Source organism: Rhinopithecus bieti, unplaced genomic scaffold (genome assembly GCF_001698545.2).
Source record: "Rhinopithecus bieti isolate Rb0 unplaced genomic scaffold, ASM169854v2 scaffold_22039, whole genome shotgun sequence".
NCBI lineage: Eukaryota > Metazoa > Chordata > Mammalia > Primates > Cercopithecidae > Rhinopithecus > Rhinopithecus bieti.
The window spans coordinates 801131-821911 of NW_016810828.1; the positions used below are offsets into that span (position 1 = coordinate 801131).

The 20781-nt window shown below is 35.1% G+C and overlaps 1 protein-coding gene across 3 annotated transcripts in view; it reads right to left on the reverse strand.

The window, feature by feature from the left end:
- PDCD6IP (programmed cell death 6 interacting protein) overlaps positions 1–20781 on the reverse strand; it is a 79453-nt gene continuing 58672 nt past the window's right edge. For 2 of the 3 annotated variants that reach the window (XM_017892927.1, XM_017892926.1), the window contains exons 13-18: positions 16541–16789; positions 15275–15409; positions 14039–14133; positions 5416–5539; positions 4113–4300; positions 1–3194 (exon numbers count right to left, since the gene is read on the reverse strand). In XM_017892927.1, the coding sequence (XP_017748416.1) occupies positions 3020–3194; positions 4113–4300; positions 5416–5539; positions 14039–14133; positions 15275–15409; positions 16541–16789 (966 nt within the window). In that variant the 3' untranslated portion in view covers positions 1–3019. Of the gene's footprint in view, positions 3195–4112; positions 4301–4436; positions 4623–5415; positions 5540–14038; positions 14134–15274; positions 15410–16540; positions 16790–20781 lie in introns of those variants that run through there. The other variant, XR_001889359.1, reaches the window with a different exon arrangement.

Here is a 20781-nt window from a genome sequence, read left to right on the forward strand (position 1 = left end):
TAAAAATATAAACTTCATACCAGAAATAAAGCCTGAATATTCTCTTTCTTTAAAATATAATTTTCCTTCTTTGCTCTTCCATGTAAATCTTATAATGAACCTGTTAGTTCTAAAGTGTATTTTTAATCCAGCAACTATAACACTACTTAGCAGGGTTTTTTCCTTTACACCTTCTTCTGTACTGTGAATCAACTAATAATTGCAAACGTCTCTAAAAAGTGAGATGCCATTTGGCTGTAGCAAGATTCTTCAAGAGATGCTGAAAATTAAAAAACAAAACACAAAAAATCCCTATTAGCAAACTGAAACCTACTTAACAAATTATCCTGTTTCTGAAATCAGAAAATGTATAAAAGCACTTTTGCTAACTGTAAAGCTCAAATGGAAAACATTTTTTAAAATCTGTTTTGACTATAAAGACTGCTGACTGGGACAGAACTTTAGGGATACAAGGCTCTGTGAAATCCATTCTTTATTTCTGTAACTTCTTAGTTTTGAAGTGGAGGATTATAAATTGCAAACAAGCTGGGGTATGGATACAGGAATATCTCATGAAGATTGATTGGTTTGTGGTGACATGTGACTGTTTTTCTTAACTGAGAATAAAGACCAAGGGGCACAGGGAGAGTTCTCTTAGATCAATACTTTATACCAGACTGATAAAAACTAGACAGTGTTTTCAATACTTCTGACTAGTTCCTCTATGCAGAGCTTCATTATTTAAGTATAATCCAGTTTAAAATAGTATTCCAAAGCTCAACATAAATGGTCTGGGGATGATTTCCTTTCCTTGGTTTAGGAAGATAATAAAGCCTAATTATAAACATGGGTACAACACACCTGAACCACAGAGTAGTACCCTTCCAACTCCAAATCAACAGTATTATCAACAGCAATAAAGGACTGCATTTCGTGTGACTGATTGTGCCCAGACACAGGTGATCAAAAAGAAACCAAAGGATGAGTGAACTGACAAGAGGAAAAGGGTTTGGGTTGCTACATTTAAAAGGTTACACTAACAGAGCCGATGTGAGTCAGGTGTGCTGTGGCAGGAGCAGCTGTGGGGGCCTCCTTTCCTAGTTTCCGAATGACCTTCCTGCGGCTCTGGGAGCAGGCCCAGCATGGGGAATGGGCTAAAAGGCTTATACGTCTCTTTTTGGCCCTCAGATGCACTTACCCTTTTCTTTGGTGCCCTCTTTCCCCAAGAGAATATTCAGGCCAATTTTGTTTTTTCCTTTTTTCTGCATTAGTAAGACATTATAAACTAGCAATTTGTAATACCTCTAACTCTCACTGAGTGTCTTATGTTAGTATCAAATACCTCAAGTAATAAGAATGTGGAACTTAAATGCCACTTACAGAATAGTCAAACAAGCCCATGTCACACTTTGATGAATCCAAAGTATTAAATCTTAGCAACTGATAAAGTAAAAAACTATTTTTGCTAAGGTTTAACTATTGGACTTTAAACCAATTTTAATATTCCATGAAATCAAAGCCGTTTATATTGAATTAACATGCCTTCATGTTTCCTACACACAACAAAGTTTAAAATATACATATATTTTTAAACCAATTCACTCCCTTTTACAATCATACTTTCATTCGAACATTTAAAATATAAATCCAAATTGTCAATGAAAACAACAGTGGAACAAGCAACACTATCATTAAAATGAAACAATAATGCAAGAAAAGGTCAGCGTTGAAGCTCAGAAAATAAACATAAATAGATTCATTGGAAATCTGCTCATACGCCTAATGTGTTCAGAAATGAACCTCACACAAAACAGATCCCACTGTGATGTTAGACAACTCATTCCTTTCTCATTTTCTCATTCCATGATGCATGTCTTCACTATTTTTACTGAGGTTTATACAGTGAGTAGATATCCTAACGGCAGAGATGAATATTAAATACATAGCCTACTCCAGAATTGGCATATGTTCCCAACCATTGTTTTGTATGCTCCTTGAATTATAAAATAGTCCAATCTTTAAGGAACAAAAATTAAATGGCTTAGATCTATTCATACATATTGGGCATTAAATGTCACTAAGTTAACACAGTAAGGTGGAAAAAACGATAAGAGGGTACAGTAAGTGTTCCCCAAACAATTCCATTACATTATGAAGTATTGTCAATGGCATATTTCTTTTAACCAGGTTACGGGAAAAAAAAAAACGCAAGAATTATTACCATCAATTTTCTGGAGAAGCTAACAATAAAACATTAAATATACACATTTATTTGTATATTTATTTGAAGAATCTTTGGTAGCAATTGCTTGTTTCTTCCACATTATAGGAGTTTTTAAAATAAATGTCAAAAGTCGTTTACTAATCAGCATATGAAAGATAAACTATGATACTATTCTTTTGGTTTCCCTATAAAACGTCCTTGATAATAACTTGTACTATTCATGCACTTAAAAAACAGTATCTGTTTAACTTATATACATACAAAATGAGACTAATACCAGAAAAAAAAAAATTAGACAGTAATGAGAATCAATAACAAAACATAACAATGACAACTGTTCTTAAGTAATTTATTTTAAAATTATAAGATTTACAATGCCTTGATTATGCAAAATAGCATAATGGAAATTAAACCAAATCAATAAACCAAAGAGAAAGAAAACTTAATTTTCTCGAGTATCCATACTTAAACCATCTTTGTAAGTATGTGATGTCCCAACCGTGTCTTACGTAGAAAGTATAATAGTTTCAAATGTTTCACTTGCAGGTTTAATTTCTCATTTTCAATTTTTATGAACTGTAATACAATTTCAAATCCTATTATACCTAGTGTTTATACTGCAACAGCAGCAAATCTCACATGTGTAATCAAATGTGGAAGTGGGGCACAGCTTCTAGCTGTAGACAGAAATTATACACTGCATTCAGTCCAGGAGAGTGCATTACATTAACCAGAGCGTAGAGTTTAGTACACTTATTGCAGGGTTGGTATTTCTTTCCCTCTGATCTGAATCAGCTGAGCTGCTGAGCAGACATATTACTGCTGTGGATAGTAAGACTGCTGTGGGGGCTGAGGGAAGGGGTATGAAGGCTGCTGGGGTCCTGGGTATGGAGCCTGTCCAGGGCTCTGGTGATACACTGGTGGATATGGCATATTATACTGGCCATATGCATAAGGATTATAGCCCATGGGCATGGGCATTTGGCAATACCTGATAGGGAGAAGAAAACAAAAAAAAACTTGATTGGTAAATCAAATACTAAAAAATAAAACAATAATTATTCTAGAACTATGTTTTTCATGAAAGTCATTTCTATTTTTTAGTCTATTAAAGAACAGTGGAGAGAAAAAAACTGTTTCAAGGCACTTGTCAGAGAAAAGCATTCCTATCCTGTTCTTAATTACAACAAAAGAGTACCAAGTGTTTAATACTATCCAAAAAAATACCGAAGAAAGTAAGATTAAATATTCAAGTATTAAAAGAAAGAAAAAAATGGAAACCCTTCATTTTAACGTGGCAAAACTAGTCATCTAAATACATTCCTCTTGCACAATATTCAATATTCACTGTGATGTACATAAATTTATAACTTTAAAAGTTCTAATATTTGGAAGACAACATGTACTTACTAAGTAAAATTTAGAGCACATCTTAAAAGGTAGTCAAATGTTTGGATTTTTAAGATTAAGAAATTACCACAGAGGTTAACCTTTAAGAAAGTGCAACCCACAATTAGATAAATTTCTATTCAACTGTTTATTAAATGCCAAGTATTCTAAGTATAGGGATGTAAACAAGGCCTTATCAGTTTTGCTATGCTACGCTCAGAAAAGGTACCTGTTTATCACCTAAAGTCCAAGGAAACACCTACTGAACTCTATACAGAAGAGATTATTTAATATAAACCCAATATGTAAAGTATAAAAACAAATTTTAAAAGCCTAGGAAATAGCTATCCTATTCATGTAAGTGATCATAACATTATTTTCATTTCTGGATAAGCTGACAGTGTAGCTTATTCATTCATGACACTTCCATTTGGAGAAGGGGTGACCCTGTTTTTAACAGGTTAGCCAGAGCCCAGAAACAATATTAGCCAACTTGGGATACATGATGTTGAAGCCTTACCCAGGATATCCTGGATAGGTGGGATAGGGTGGTCCCTGGGCCTGTGGAGGAGGAGCTGAGCCAGGTGTTTGTGATGGAGCTGGTGCAGCAGTCCCAGCCCCCACTGGAGCTGGAGCAGTAGCAGAAGGAGCTCGATTTGCTGGAAGCACAGGTGGTGGAGGCCTGGCTGGGGGCTGGGGCTTAGTAGGCTATAAGAAAAAGTCAGCATTGACTATAAAATGTTTCATTTCTCTCAAATTGCCATTAATTAAAATTAATAAGGACAGATGAGAAACTCTAGAATCCAACCAAATATATTTTTAATTCCCATTCTTAAATACTCACTTATTACTATAGAAATATATCATAGTTGAATAATTCTCCAATCTGTGGAAACTCCATAGCCACTGCTCTCTTCCTGGTACCTAATATTTAATCATTTACTGCTTCCTCCAGTGGCTGGACATTTGAGGTAGAAGAAAGCAGCACAGGTACTGTTTACTACCATCATCTCCTCCCAGTCCCCAAACTCTATATGAAAAATGTCAAACACCAGAAAATTTTAAAAGAATAGTATATAAAATAATCACACATCTGCCAATGAAATTCAACAACTATTATTAACATTTGCCATTTCTGCTTTATCTGTAACTACATCCATATATATTTGCAGAATCGTTTGAAGTAAGTTGCAAACTTCATGACACTAGCCCTAAAGACTTCAGCACTCAAGTTCTCATAAGGATATTATCCTACATAATCACAATACCATTTTCATCCTTAAAAAACTAATGCTATTCCCCAATGTCATCAAATATCCACTCCAAATTCAATTTTCCCTAATTAACACAAAAAAGCTCATATAGCTATTTTTATAAACCAAAATCAACTCAAAGTTCATACATTGCATTTGATTATAAGGAAACTTTCATCTCTTTTCATCTAGAATATGCCTTTTTTTTAAAACCTATGACACTCACTTTTAGAAAAGATCAACTCAATTATTTCATATAAATGTCCCATGTGACAGATTTGTCCAACTATTTCCTAATGGCATAATTTAACTTCTCATTTTATCATTTGTTTTATTTGCTGTAAACAGAAAGTTTGTTTAAGGGCTTGATTAGATTCAGGTTAAGCTTTTTTCGGTTAAGAATTCTTGAATGATGCTGTGTTTTACATATCGCAAAATATCAGGAGGTTGGTTACCTGATGCAGGTGGTAACCACTAGATCCTTCCTATGTAAACCATGTTTTATCCATTAAAACAAGTAATCATCACTAATGTAAAACCTCTGTTTAAAATATTTATTTGCCTACTAACCGGCATGGTTCTTGGCGCTGGAGTTGGAGGAGTTGGTGCATGTCCTCCTGCTGGCGAGGACTGATATGCAGGTGTAGGAATTGAAGGAGCACTAGGTTCTCTGGCAATGCTTTGTTGCAAGTCCCTTATCAAAGACAAAGTGTTAAAAATTAACATGATAGAAAATAATAAACATACATAAAATACCAGCTTTTCTTTTCTTCATACATGAAACATAGAAAACAGATTCCAAACAATGATGGTATTTTAAAATATACTACATTTCAAATTAGTACAGCGACTATGGAAAACAGGATGGAGGTCCCTCAAAAAACTAAAACTAGATCTACCATATGATCCAGCAATCCCACTGCTGGGTATATATCCAAAAGAAAGGATATCCATATATTGAAGAGATATCTATATTCCCATGTTTGTTGCAGCACTTCCAACACCCAAGATATGAATGCAACCTAAGTGTCCACCAGCAGATAAATGGATAAAGTATAGTATATATATATGCAATGGAATATTATTCAGCCATTAAAAAAATGAAATTCTGTCATTTGCAGCAACATGGATGGAACTGGAGGACATTATGTTAAGTGAAATAAGCCAGGCACAGACATGTTCTCATTCATATGTGTGAGCTAAAAACAAGGAGATAGAGAGTAGAATGATGGTTACTAGAGTCAAGGAAGAGTAGGGGGTGGGGATGAAGAGAGGTTGGATAATGGGTACAAAAATACAGTCAGATATAATAAATAAGTTCTAGTGTTTAACAGCACCATAGGGTGATGATAGTTAATGATAGTTTATTGCGTATTTCAAAATAGCTAGAAGATTTGGAATGTTCCCAACACAAAGAAACGGTAAATGTTTGAGATGATGAATATCCTAATTACCCTGATTTGATTATTATACATTGTATTCATGTATCAAAATATCACATGTGCCCCACAAATATGTGATGAATATCCTAATTACCCTGATTTATTACACATTGTATTCACGATCAAAGCATCACATGTACCCCATAATATGTACAATTATTTATCAATATAACAAAAACTGAAAAAAATAAAATATACTACATTTCTATTCTTGACTAGAATCTAAATCCTCTTTCTTCCTACTGTTCAATAAAATGAAGTTGTATCTTTTTTCTATTTCTGAAGACTAGGGGAAAAAAGTAAACATTTTCAGAAATCACAGTTACAGCTAGAGTAAGAAACATGTCAAACTGGGCACACAATCCTAAAAGACTGCCCACCCTCCAATAAAAGGTAGTCCCTGGATTTAAAAAACTCCTAACATCATCTATCTAAAAGTTATCAGAAAACTACAATGACTCATAGTTATGTAGCCAGTGTTTTAATCACTTTATCAGTGTTTATACAAAATAAAACAGGTGAAAAAGCTAACCTTTTATGCAAACCATTATGCAAATTTCTAGATAAAAACTTTCTGAAGATATTCAAAGAAATGTGGCATTGAGATATTTTATGTTAAAAGATAACACATGACCTGTCACTAAGGTAAACTCACGAAAGACATATTGCTGAAAATACTCTTACAATTTAGTACTAAAAATTAGAAAATTTTGTCTCTTCTAACAGCAATTTGAAATTCATCCCAAAATCACACTAAACAATACCTAAGGTAAAATGCACTCCATGTAATACATGATGTCAATCATCTTTTCACTGCACTGATTCATGTACACAGAGAAGTAAATATGACGTGTCCCCAAATGTCTGAGACAGTACCTTTTGCCCTGATTTAACAAATAACAGCAAAGCCCCACACTGTCTGCATCCCAACTTCCCTCTCAAGAAGGGCCCCAATCACTCCAGACATAAAGAAAACTAGTATACATTCATCAAAAAAAAAAAAAACTACTTCTTAATACAAGTAAATAACTGCTTATTGTTTATTAATAAGTTTTTAATATCAAAATTCTGAAAGGTCAGATTAGGAAATATCTAAAATACATATATATATTATAAAGCTTTAACACAATACCTTTTTTCCTTTGATAAACTCTAGGGATAGTTGCAGTAAATAACACACTCATAGGGCAAATGATAATTTCCTAGCCACTTACAAAAGATATAAATCAATGCTATTAAATAAAACCAATAATGTAAAAGAGCAAAAAGATATAAAATAAAATGCCACCAGTATTCCTATGCCCAACAATCTGACAACGGTTTTCAAATCATTAGTAAAAAGAAAGTAAAGCTCAGAGTAAAACACTCATTCTTCTTAAACTCTTTAAATTTCTGATGAAAGATTTCAATGAAAACAGAAATTAAAAAGCAAAGCCTCCAGCTAATAAGCATAAAAAAAGGACATATTAGTCATCAGGAAAATGAAAATTAAACTCATACAATGAGAGATAATACTACAAACCCAGCAGAATAGCTAAGGGCAAAAATGTGGAGCAACCAGAACTCTCATATATTGCTAGGAGGAATACAAATGAGTACAATCGTGTTGGAAAACTATTTGAAGTATCAACTAAGCACACACATACCCTTTGACCTAGATATATACCCAACAGCACTGCATGTAACATGCTCACCAAAAGCATGTACTGTCTAACACAGTAACCACTAGCCACATATAGCTATCAAATATCTGAAATGTGGCTAGTCTGAATTGAGATGTGTTGTAAGTATAAAATACACATTAAACTGGGCGCGGTGGCTCATGCCTGTAATCCCAGCACTTTGGGAGGCCAAGGCAGGTGGATCACGAGGTCATGAGTTCAAGATCAGCCTGGCCAAGATGGTGAAACCTCATCTCTACTAAAAATACAAAAATTAGCCAGGCTTGGTGGTGGGCGCTTGTAAACCCAGCTACTCGGGAGGCTGAGGCAGAGAACTGCTTGAACCCAGGAGGCGGAGGTTGGTTGCAGTAAGCCGAGGTCATACCACTGCACTCCAGCCTAAGCAACAGAGCAAGACTCTATCTCACCGCCCCCCCAAAAAAAACACACATTAGATTTCTAAGACTTAGTATGAAAAACAGTAAACTATCTCTCATTTATAATTTTACACTGATTATATGTTAAAATGATAATACTTTGGACATACTGGGTTAAATGAAATACTGAAATTAATTTCACCTGTTTTTTAACTATGGCTACTAAAAATTTTACATTTTCCATTGCATATGTCACTGCATAGTACTTCACCATATAGATATAGTTTTATTTAATTAACCAGAACCAGACATTTGACTTGTTTCTATATTTTTACTGCTACCAGCAATATTGCACAGCAGTGATTTACAACATTCATGCCAGCACTATTTATAAAAGCTCAAAACCAGCAACTACTCAAAATATTCAACAGAATAACTTGTATATTCACATAAAATATATACAGAATTGAGGATAAAAGATCTACAAATACACACAACTTATACTGATGAATCTCACAAACATAATGTAGAATAAAAGCCAGTCATAGAAGAAAGAGTACATAATATGTGATTCTATTTATATGCAATGCAAAAACAGAAGAAAGTAATCTATGTTCTCTCACAAGTTAGGATAGTGGTTGCCCTGGAAGAGAAAGATAAAGAAAGACTGACTGGGTGGATGCATTAACAATGCGTTTAGGGTGCTGAGAATTTTCTGTGTACTGATCTAAGTGCTGGTTGCCTGGGTGTACTCAGTTTGTGAACATTCAACAAGATATACACTTATGTATACTTTTCCAGTATACATTATATTCAGTAAGATTTCAAAGTATTTTGGCCTTGAGTATTAACAATGACTAACAAAATAAACTCTCAGATATTCAAAAGCTAATATTATTATATGGCCTACTTTTCCATCTTTCATTCACCTTTCAATCACTGAGCTGAAAATATTTGACAAGTGTATATAATAAATATACACACAAAGAGCAACAAACCTGATTTTTAAATTAGATATATGAATTATAAAATATCTAAAATGACAATATTCCAATCTTTCTTCCTTAGAATATCCAGAGCTTCCTTGTGCATAAACAAGTCAATTTCTATGTTTATTATTTTCTTCTTTTTTACACAAAGCGTACTCTACACACTGTTCTGCGTCTTTTTACCGTACCTATCTTGAAGATCTTTCCATATCAGTAAATTGAAAACATCCTGTTTTTTAAAATAGCTGCACAGCATTTCACTATACAAGTATACCTTTATTTCAGCAGCCCTGGTCACTTTATTTGTTTCTACTTTTTTACTGCTATTTGCAATGCAGAAATGAATAAGCTCATAAATATGTCATTTCTAGCATATTCTAACATATCCTCAGAACAGATTCCCAAAAACAGAACAGCTGGATTAAAGGATGTTTGCGTTAGTAGTCTTATTCTTTACAGCTAAACTGCCCAACACAAGGACTGCACCATTGTGTATTCTCATGGCAATATATAAAATCTATTTCTCCAACATGTGACAACAAAGCATTTTATCAAACTTTCGGATTCTTGCCAATCTGAAAAATATTATTTCAGACTAATTTTAATTTGTATTTTATAATGAATGAGGGTATTCTTTTTATTTCATTTATTTAAGAGTCATTTATATTTCCTTGTCTGCAAAATTCTGTTTGCGTCTTTTCCTCAGTTTTCTATTGAGTTTTCTTCTCATCGATTTCTAGGAGTTCTTTTCTAAATAAAGTAAATTAGCCTTTTGCCTGTGAATAAGTTTCAAATATTGGATTCCCAATTTGACTCTGTTTACCATATTTCTGTGAGGAACTTATTCTTTTCTTTTTTTTTAATGCCTTCTGGAATTTAAGTAGGAGTTATTAGATGCTGCCCATCTCAGCTTTATTAAGGAATTCTCCATTCTATTTTACACCTTATACATCATTTACAAATTTCAAGTATGGTCCACTCACGACTTACTTTGGTATAAAGATAACTTTTATTTTCTAAATGGCTGGGCAGTTGTCCACAACCTCTTCTGGGTGGCTGAAGATCTTTTACACTAAATTCACATATGTATTTGAATGTATTTCTATTTTCTGTCCTGTCTTTGTCTAATCACGTACCAGCGCCACTGCGCTTTCATTAAAGACGGTATTATGCGCCTTAGTATCTGGCAGGACTAGTTTCCCTTCACTCTTCTTCTTACTGTTTTCCTGGCTGACCTTGTTTCTTTTTCTACTTGAACTTTAGGATCAACTTGTCTAATTCCAAATGAAAAGCTGCTGACATTTTTAATCAAAAGTATGCTGAATGCATGTTTATTTCTTTATGTTTGTTATTAGAGATAGGGTCTCACTGTTGCCCAGACTGGAGTACAGTGGCTATTTACAGGTACAATCATAGCGCACTACAACCTAGAACTCTAGGGCTCAAACCATCCTCCCACTTCAATCTCCCAAGTAGCTGGGACTAGAAGTGCATGCCATCACACCCAGTTGATGCATAAGTTAACTTAGAATTGACATCTTTATGAAGTTGAGTCATCCTGTCCAAGAACATGTTTTTTAACTTGCTCAAGTCTTCTTTTGTGTCCTTGAAATAGTGTTTTCTTCACATAGATCTCAAATATTATAAACTTATATTTCATCTTTTTTGTTGCTATTTTAAGCAGATCTCTTCCTCCATCTTATCTTCTATAGGCTTATTTACATGAAAGTCACTGATTTCTACAAATTATATTTATGATCAACAACTTCAGTAATAATTATTTTATTATTTGCAGAGTTTTGGGGTTTTCTTGGGTTTTCAAGTAGTTGTACAATCATGTCTGTAAATAGTGCTAGTTTTACTTCTTCCTTTCCAATTTTTTAATTTCTCTCTCATGTGATTGCCTTGGCTGGTACTGCAGTACAGTATTTAAAAACAGTGCTGATAGTGGCATTTGTTTTCTGTTCTTGACTTGAGAGGGAACTCTTTATAGTGCTTCTCCATTAATCACTATACTGAGTTTTGGGCAGAAATATATACACACACATACATATATATATTTTCATGTTATGGAAGCATCTATCTTCTATCCTTATTTTACTGAGTATCAGAACACTCATTTTCTCAAATGCTTCTGCCTCATCTATCAAGACAAACCAGTGATCCTTCCTTTGATATAAAAACAATGAATACTGAATACTGGAACAAACGCCCCCCTCCACTTGGTCAATAAATCTTTTTTAACGTCCTGGTGACTATTACTGGCAAATACTTTATTTAGGACTTTTGCATCCATATTCATAATTGAAACTAGTCTGTAGACTGTTTTGTATTAATTTTTGTTAGATTTTTTATCATTAAGACTCATATGGAGAATACTCATCTTTTTTTAGGCTGTGGGGGTGGCTCACATCTGTAATCCCGATCACCTGAGGTCAGGAGTTCGAGACCAGCCTGGCCAACATGGTGAAACCCTGTCTCTACTAAAAATACAAAAATTAGCCAGGCGTGGTGGTGCACACCTGTAATGCCAGCTACTCAGGAAGCTGAGGCAGGAGAACTGCTTGAATCCAGGAGGCGGAGGTTGCAGTGAGACAAGATTGCATGATTGCACTCCAGCCTGGCCTGGGTGACAGAGCAAAACTCCGTCCTAAAAAAAAAAAAAAAAAAACCTTTTTTTTTTTTAAACCACACTTAGAACATTTTTAAAAATAAAAACATTCTAAATTTATTTGGCTTTTTAGAGGTTTTAGTAGAAATAATATCTAAAAAGCAACTGACCTGCTCTTTCTTAGAAGAAAATGGTAACTTCTCTCATAAACATGAGCAGAGAGGTGAATGAACACGAACATGTTCTCTGTTCATGAATATGAACAGAGAGATGAATAAAGATCTAGTTGCCTGAAAGGGTCATCAGTATAAGACTCTTTCAGCTCTTTATATTTATTACTAATGAATATAAACTTTAGGATCAACTTGTCTAATTCCAAATGAAAAGCTGCTGACATTTTTAATCAAAAGTATGTTGAATGCATATGTTTCTTTATTTATGATGGTCTTTTATGTACCCAAAGTACAGTTTGGATATAAAATCTTTAGCTTGTATTTACTATATGATATAAAATCTTTAACTCATATTTACTATCCTTGAGATTAAAACAATCACTCCACTCTCTTCTAGCATACAGAGCTTTCGGCCTATTTTTTTTGCCTTTTTATAAATTGACTTGATTGTTTTGCCTGACTGCTAAAGGATTCTGCCATTATCTTTTAAGGCCAATAATTTACATGCCTTGAAGCTGACAGTTCTTGATCATTTTCCCCTACCATATGATACACTCTTTCAACAACCTTCACTTACTTCAAGAAAATGTTCTTGAGTATCATTAAATAAGTGTTCTGTTTAGAGAACGTTAAATAACTGTTCTGTCTGGTTTTTCTTCTTTGAGAGAAATTCAATTTTGCATATATTAGGTCTTCTGTGCCCATTTTCTCTCTAATCCTTTGTAATTCTTTCTTGACTTTGATTTCATTTTAATTCCCTAATTTCTACTCTGCGTTCCTGTGTGTTCTTCAGCATTTATTCGCCTTTTGTGCTCCTTCCCATTTCATGACGGTTTTATTCTTCCCTTCTACTTCTTTCCTGAATTCTGACACCTCACATCTTATCACTTCCTGTTTTCTTACCATATTCCTGCAGTTCTGGAATTTCTGCTCAAAGTGTTCCTTAGAGTGCTCACAGTCCCCAACCTTTTTGGCACCAGGGACCAGTTTCGTGGAAGACAATTTTTCCACAGGGGAGTGGGAGATGATTTCAGGATGAAAGTGTCCCACCTCAGATCATCAGGCATTAGTCAGCGTCTCATAAGGAGCGCACAACCTAGATCCCTTACATGGGCAGTTCGCAGTAGTGTTTGCGCTCCTATGAGAATCTAATGCTATGGCTGATCTGACAGGAGGTGGGGCTCAGGCAGTAATACTCGCCCAGCCACCTGCCTGCCTGCCACCCACCTCCTGCTGTGCAGCCCAGTTCCTAACAGGTCACGAACTAGTACCAGTCCATGGCCCCAGGACTGGGGACCTTGGCCTTAGAATGACTGCCTTCTTACATTTGTTGTTGTTGTTGTTGTTTTGTTTAGTTCATGGTCAGATGTTTGCTCATAATTTTCATCTATTCTGTGGCAATATTATTTTGGTAAATGTTCTTCATCTATGAAGTTTTATTAAATTTTGTTAATGTTTTTTACCTTTTATCAGCACTGTGCTACTCTGTATTGATTACTCAGCAGAAAATGAGTTGCATGTTAACTGCTTTCTCGGCGGCCTCCTTCTGAAAGTGATTTTGCTGGTATTCTCTGAGCTATTCACGCTGTCTCCTCCATGTTCTACAGCTGTAGTTTTATGTAAGGAACCTATTTGCTACTTCAAAATAAATTGCTTGTATTTACTGGCACTTCCTGAGATCTGCCACCTGAACTGTTCTATCATTTCTGTGACCTCACTGTACTTCCTGTATCTAGAGTTTCTGCTTCTTTTCGTCCTTTCATTCCCAGATTGTGCAGCTGTTTGCTTGTTGCTTTGTAAAATACTCGATCTAGTTCCTTCTTCCAGCAGAAAAGGAGGGAAATTGCTATCTCATATTACCAAATTCACACCAAAAGTCTCTACATGATTTTTTAAAAGAAAATTCTTTAAGTACAATTTGATACACAAAACAGACTTACTTCAAGAGTTCATCTCTTTCTGTCTTCCGCGCAAAAACTATATCACTGCATTTGTTCTGGAACCTGACCAGGATTTCAGTCAACTCATTGTAAAACTATAAGCAAAGAACAAATACAAGTAATGAACAAGAACAATTTTTTAATCCAGAGAGTAATGCAATCTAAAGCTAATTTGTCAATGATAGTTAAAGCCGAAGAACTGAAATCTGCATGAGATACATTCATACAATTTACTAGGCCCAACAACTTAATATTAAATGTGATCCAAGATTCCTAAAGAAAATAAAATAAAATCATTTTACAGAACATTATCATCAAAAATGTAACAAGTTAAAAGTTTCATGATCATGAAAATCTTCCTAATTCCTAGAGAAAAGTCAATTACTTAATAACATTAAACCTATTTAAGTGGAAGGATTAGGTTTTCATATTCACTACAGAAATGCAAGCACACTTCAGAAACCCTTAAAAGAATTTCTAAAGGCTCTCTGGAGGGTTTTCTCAGCTTACCTATTTAAACAAAGCATTTTAAACCAAATTAAAATGGCATTTTACTATCCTATTTGGAAGGCTTTGCAGTATTTTCACCCTTTCTTCGGAGGGTTTTACATTTGACCTACTGTATTTGTATCAAGGCAACTTTATTTAGTGAGTATTATGAAGTTAAGTACCAAAAGGAATTATGCATCTGAAAAAACTTGAAAGTCACTGCTCCCTCAAAAACAAAGTAATTGGTAAAAAGAAATATAAGCAAATTCCCTAAACTTTTTAAAGGACAACAAGAAAGTACTTACATATTTAGCAAGCCCTCTTGACACTTGGGCAGGCCACAAGCCTGTCCTCAGCAAACCACCACACAGAATATAAAAGTCATGCCCCCCACCTTTTCCATCACAAATCAGTCCCCAAATGAGTCAATACTCCTGTCCTCTCAAAATTCATCAAATTAGTCAACTTCCTATCCCTTAAAAAGGTGTCACTGACATCTCTGCTAATTCCTGCTACCTCGAATATTTATACCTCTTTTCTGCCAGTTGAAATATGCAATCCCATGAAATGCTGCCACCTTCATTAAGCTTTCTCCCTCCTGTAACAAACTTCGCAGAGGCAATAGCGTTAAAGCTAAAATTCCAAGCAAAGAGTAATTTGGTTCAACTGGAAATACCATTTAACTTCCAAACTATACGTTCACATCTGTACTTGCCAGCTATGATTCCTTTTGCATGTACTTCATACCTTTGTGCCCTCCTTCAAATTAGCTACAAGTTCAACAAAGTTGTCATATGCAGTAGCTAAATTCTTCAAAACTTCTTCTCTTAAGTTAGCTTCATTATTAGATTGTTTCATTTTCGAAAATTCCTGATGTGAGACCTTGTTAAAAAAGAAAGATTTATGTATTTACATTTATTTACAAAAGTAATATAGCTCATAACATTTTTATTGATCTTTTCCAATTATGAAAATCATATGTAATTAAATACATATCCAAAATTACTAGAATTACCTAGTATACTCTTTTGAAGTCTCATTATGCTTTAAATCTTTCTTAAGTAAAAATTTCAAAAATCCAATAGGAGTCAAAACAACCAATGACCATGGATTTCTATTAGTATATAACACTTGCAAAAAATATAACATGAAAATTATTTTACCTTTTGGAATATTTTATATCATATATAGATACAATATTTAGGAGTAGAAATATATGTTTAATTCTGCACGTTAACTATTAAAAGAGCAGAATTTCAAGTCTCTGTTAGTCCAAACTACCTATCCGTAAACACGAACACTAACTTCAAAATTCTCAACATATTTAGTTTGCATTATCTTTTAAAAAAATGACTGAAGTCTGTATGTATGTTAGCCATATAATTAAAGGTATCAATAATTCCAACTAATTTCGATTTTCCTCCTATATGGAATAAAAACCAAAGCTATTAAAAACTTGGAACCATGAAAAATATCTGAAGTATCAAGCACTCCTAAGTAATATGCAACATTTTAGTCATAGAAATGACTTTGTTTCTGCAGGGAGTGGTGGCTCACGCCTGTAATCCCAGCACTTTGGGAGGCTGAGGCAGAAGGATCATGAGGTCAGGAGATCCAGACCCTCCTGGCTAACACGGTGAAACCCCGTCTCTACTAAAAATGCAAAAAATTAACCAGGCATGGTGGCGGGCGCCAGAGGCTGAGGCAGGAGAATGGCGGGAACCTGGGAGGCAGAGCTTGCAGTGAGCCAAGATCGTGCCACTGCACTCCAGCCTAGGTGACAAAGCGAGACTCTGTCTCAAAAAAAAGAAAAAAAAAGAAATGACTTTGTTTCATAGATATAAACAAAACTCATGTGCCAAGTTTAATTTTACAAAATATACATGTATTAAGTTCTACTCTTAACTACAGATATTCTCCAATGTCATTTTCCTAATTGAATATAGGTTTAGTCCAGACATATCTTTTCTGTAATTTTTAAAACATAGATCTTATTAAATATATGAATTTCACCTGAATATTTTTAAGAAGTCCCTCCTGTTTCTTTAGAGATTCCTGGACTTTAGTTGTAAGACCTCCATAGACTCGATCTAGTTCAGTAACAGAAAGAGCTTCTTCATTTATCACACCATCTTGAGCCAGAGCTGTCAAAAACTTGCTTGTCATGTCAAAATTCACAGATTTCAAGTCATTCTCCAGACCCTCTCTTTCCTTCTTTACTTCATCAAGATTTGACAATAAGGATTTTAAGACATTTACAACCTAAACAATAAAAAAGACACCTTAGTTTAACTGAAAAAAAAAATTCAAAAAGGAAATAATATATAAAGGTTCATTCAGGCTAAGAGAGACATGGTTTCTCAGAGAGCCAAATATAAATTGAACGTCAGGTTTATATAGACAGACATTGTACCTTCAGTTGACTCAGATTAAAACAAAAGCAGCATTAATAACAATAGCAACAGCTATAATTTACTGAACTCTTATGTGTTAGGCACCATGCTAAACACTTCAGAAATATAATTTTATGTATTCCTTACAATACCCCATGGGGTATACATATTTATGACCCCTATTCCAAAGACAGGGATAATGAGTCTCAGAAAAATTAAGTGACACAGTTATACAGCTACTAAGGGGTAGAGATGAAATTTGAGACCTAAGTCTGACTAATTCCAAAACCAATCTCTTAGCCACTCTACACCATACTCCCTCCCGACCATAGCTGTGAAGCAGGCAAAGGTATGATTTTGTAGGTAAGTAGATATCCTATTTTGCCTAGAGAGACTGAGAGAGACATAGAGAAATAGAGGTGAACATAGAAATATAGACAGTTATGAAGCAAGCATGGTAGATGGAGAAATAGAAAAAGATACAGATATAAACCTATATACCACATCTATTTTATACACTGGGAGAGGAAGAAGGAAAGAGGGTTCTTGTGCCTCTCTTCAAATATCATTAAGAGTTTTAGGCCAGATGTAGAGGTTCGAGCCTGCAGTCCCAGCACTTCAGGAGGATCACCTGAGCCTAGGAGTTCTAGACCAGCCTAGGCAACAAAGTGAGACCCCATTTCTACATTTAAAAAAAAAAAAAAAAAAATTAGCTGGGCACAATGGTGTGCACCTGCAGTCACAGCTACTTCAGAGGCTGAGACAGGAGGATTGCTTCAGCCCAGGGGATCAAGGCTGCAGTGAGCCATGATCATGCCACTGCACTCCAGCCTGGGTGACAGAGAGAAACCTTGTCTCAAAACAAAACACAAAAACAAAACAGATTTATCTCTTGTATTCAGTCAAGACACTCTCTGACCTATACCCACATGATTTATAAACACCCCTTCATATTAATAGTGTTCAAGCGCCTTCTAATGAGCACTTTCAAGTTGCCCCTTTCACTCATCTCTTCATACTTTGCTAGGACCACCACCCAATCTCCCTATTCTGCTTGCCCCAATGATGCTCATAGAAAGAAAACTGGAGGAAAGACAAAGGAAGAAGAGGGCATCATGAGCCCTGTCTCCACCCGTCTTTCTCATTACCAGCAGCAATTTCAATTCCCATGGATCCCCCTACCAACTGCCTGTTTCTAAAAATTCCTATTCTACTCTTCCTTCCACAGTCTTAGTTAGCTCCTTGATAGGAATGTCCAATGTAACATCCCTTTGTGAAGACCAGAGACTTGAGGTTTCTTCTAAATGTAGGTGAATTTCCTTTTTGGCCTCATTTATACCCATATCTCCTAAATGGAAGGAAATGAAAGGAAGAGAAGGGGAAGGGAAAGGAAGAGAAGGGGAAGGGAAAGGAAGAGAAGGGGGAGGTGCAGAAGAGAGGAAGGAATGGGGAAGGGAAGGAGAAAGGGAGTGGAGAAAGAAGAAAGTACAGAGGAGAAGGCTGTGGAAAGAGAAACATGATTCCCAGAAAACATCAAACCACAGAAACTCTAAAAGGAAGGAGGAAGAGAAAGAATCATACCTGGGTGGATATGACAAAGTCTGTTTAAAGACCTAGTAGAAGTTGGTATTAGATGACGTGAATAAAAATTGTCTTCCAAGTGACTTCCAGGATATATTATTAAATGAAAAAAAAAGGGGTGCAAAAGCATATCTAGTATACTGCAATTTCAGTAAGAGAGAAGGAAAATCAGAAAATAAATATACACATATATAATATGTATACATATGAATGCATAATTTTGGGGCAGTTTTGTTTGTTGTTGTTCTTGCAAAAAGAAAATCAGTAAGGACAAACCAGAAACTAACAAATATGGTTACTTACAGGAAATATACAGGAAAGAAGTAGAACGAAAAGGAATGAAGCTTTCTGCACGTACCTTTTGAATCATGAACATTTACTCACTCAAAAAACAAGATTAAGTCAAAACTTGAATAAGGAAACAAATGAACTAATGGTCTATCAAAGTGAAACATAATTACATAGAAAAAACGTAATTACATAGAAAAAAAAAAAAACACTTCAACTCTGACCATACTCCCTTAGAGACTATAATGGACTTAGTTACTGTGCAATCAAGGACAGGTTACTACTTAAAAAATCCAATTTTCTCAACTGCAAAATGGGCATAATAGTACCTATGTCAGGACTGTTGTGAAGACTGAGATAATCTATATAAAATGCTCAACATAACTTCTAACAAAGGGTAAGTATTCAATCACATTACCTAGATTAGGAAGAAAAGTTAACCCAACTTCCATGGTATCTAACAAGATGGATACAGAAGCTTTCTAACCAGACTGATACAGAGGGCCAAACAGTTAACAAATCCTGTGATATTCAAAAATGCAATAATTCTAACTTTATGGAAAAAAAATGCCATTTCAAACAACCAATTTATGAACAAACTTGTGGACTACCACACAAAGATAGAGATCCCTTGTATTATGAACATCTTTTTAAAAAACTGCATATGCAGTACACTAGTTTAACATAATTCAGATTATATGACACTGGCCTCATTTTAACAGAGTAAATGAAGTAGACAATGAATTAAACTGCTTCCACAAATGACTAAGATAATAAGAAAATCACTGCCTACATTTTCTTATAAATTCAAATTTGAGGTTTAATATGTTATCAAAGTATATAAATAATTAGAATCCTAGGGTATTTATTTGTTACATACAGCTCCAGCCATCTTTCAACTGCAATTAAATGTATCCCTTTATTAAGTTAGGCTGCCAGTGATGATCATTCAAACAAATACTTTTTGTTTTGGGTACCGTTCTAGATGCTATGGACACAACTACTAACAAAAACAATCTTTACCTTCATTTGGGCACCAGAGAGGATTAAATAAATATGCAAAGGGGAGGATTAAACAAATACACAAAAATAGAATAATGTGGGTAGACAATGACAAAGATGGAGAAGAGGTGACATCTGAGACTAATGAAAAAGAGGTAATAGCCACGGAAATGGGAAGAAAGCCCTGCACAGAAGGAAACGCAAATGTAAAAGTCCTGTGGCAGGCAAAAGCTTGGCAGGATCAAAGGAAAGAAAAAAAGGCCGCTCTGGCTCAAGCAAAGTAAACAAAAGGCAGAACAGCAGATGAGGTCAAACAGAACGGCAGGAACGGCATCACCTAGGTTGTCAATACTTTGTCTTTTAATCAGGAACTTACAAACTTTTTTGGTAAAGGACCAAACAGAAAATATTTTTGCCTCAGCAGGCCACAGTCTCTGTTGCAGCTCTTTAACTCTGCTTTGTAGAGTGAAAGACAATGTGTAAATGAACGAGCGCAGCTATGTTTCAACAAAAATGTATTAACAAACACTGAAATCTGAATTTTATATAAAGCCCATATATTAAAAGTCTTTTGATTTTTTTTCAGCCATTTAAAAAATGAAGTAGAAAGCAGAGTTTTACATTTAAAAAATGTAAAACTCATTCTTAGCTCACAGGCCATACAAAGAGAAGAGGCAGGCTGGATTTGGCCCACAAGCCACAGGTTCCTGACCCCAGTTTTAGATTTAAAACCCTCTGTAGCATTTAACAGTACCAAGTACAATATGAGACACAAGAAATGCCCTTAATGGGCTGGGCGCGGTGGCTCACGCCTGTAATCCCAGCACTTTGGGAGGCCAAGGCGGGTGGATCATGAAGTCAAGAGATCGAGACCATCCTGGCCAACATGGTGAAACCCCGTCTCTACTAAAATACAAAATTAGCTGGGCATGGTGGTGCACACCTGTAGTCCCAGCTACTCGGGAGGCTAGGCAGGAGAACTGCTTGAAC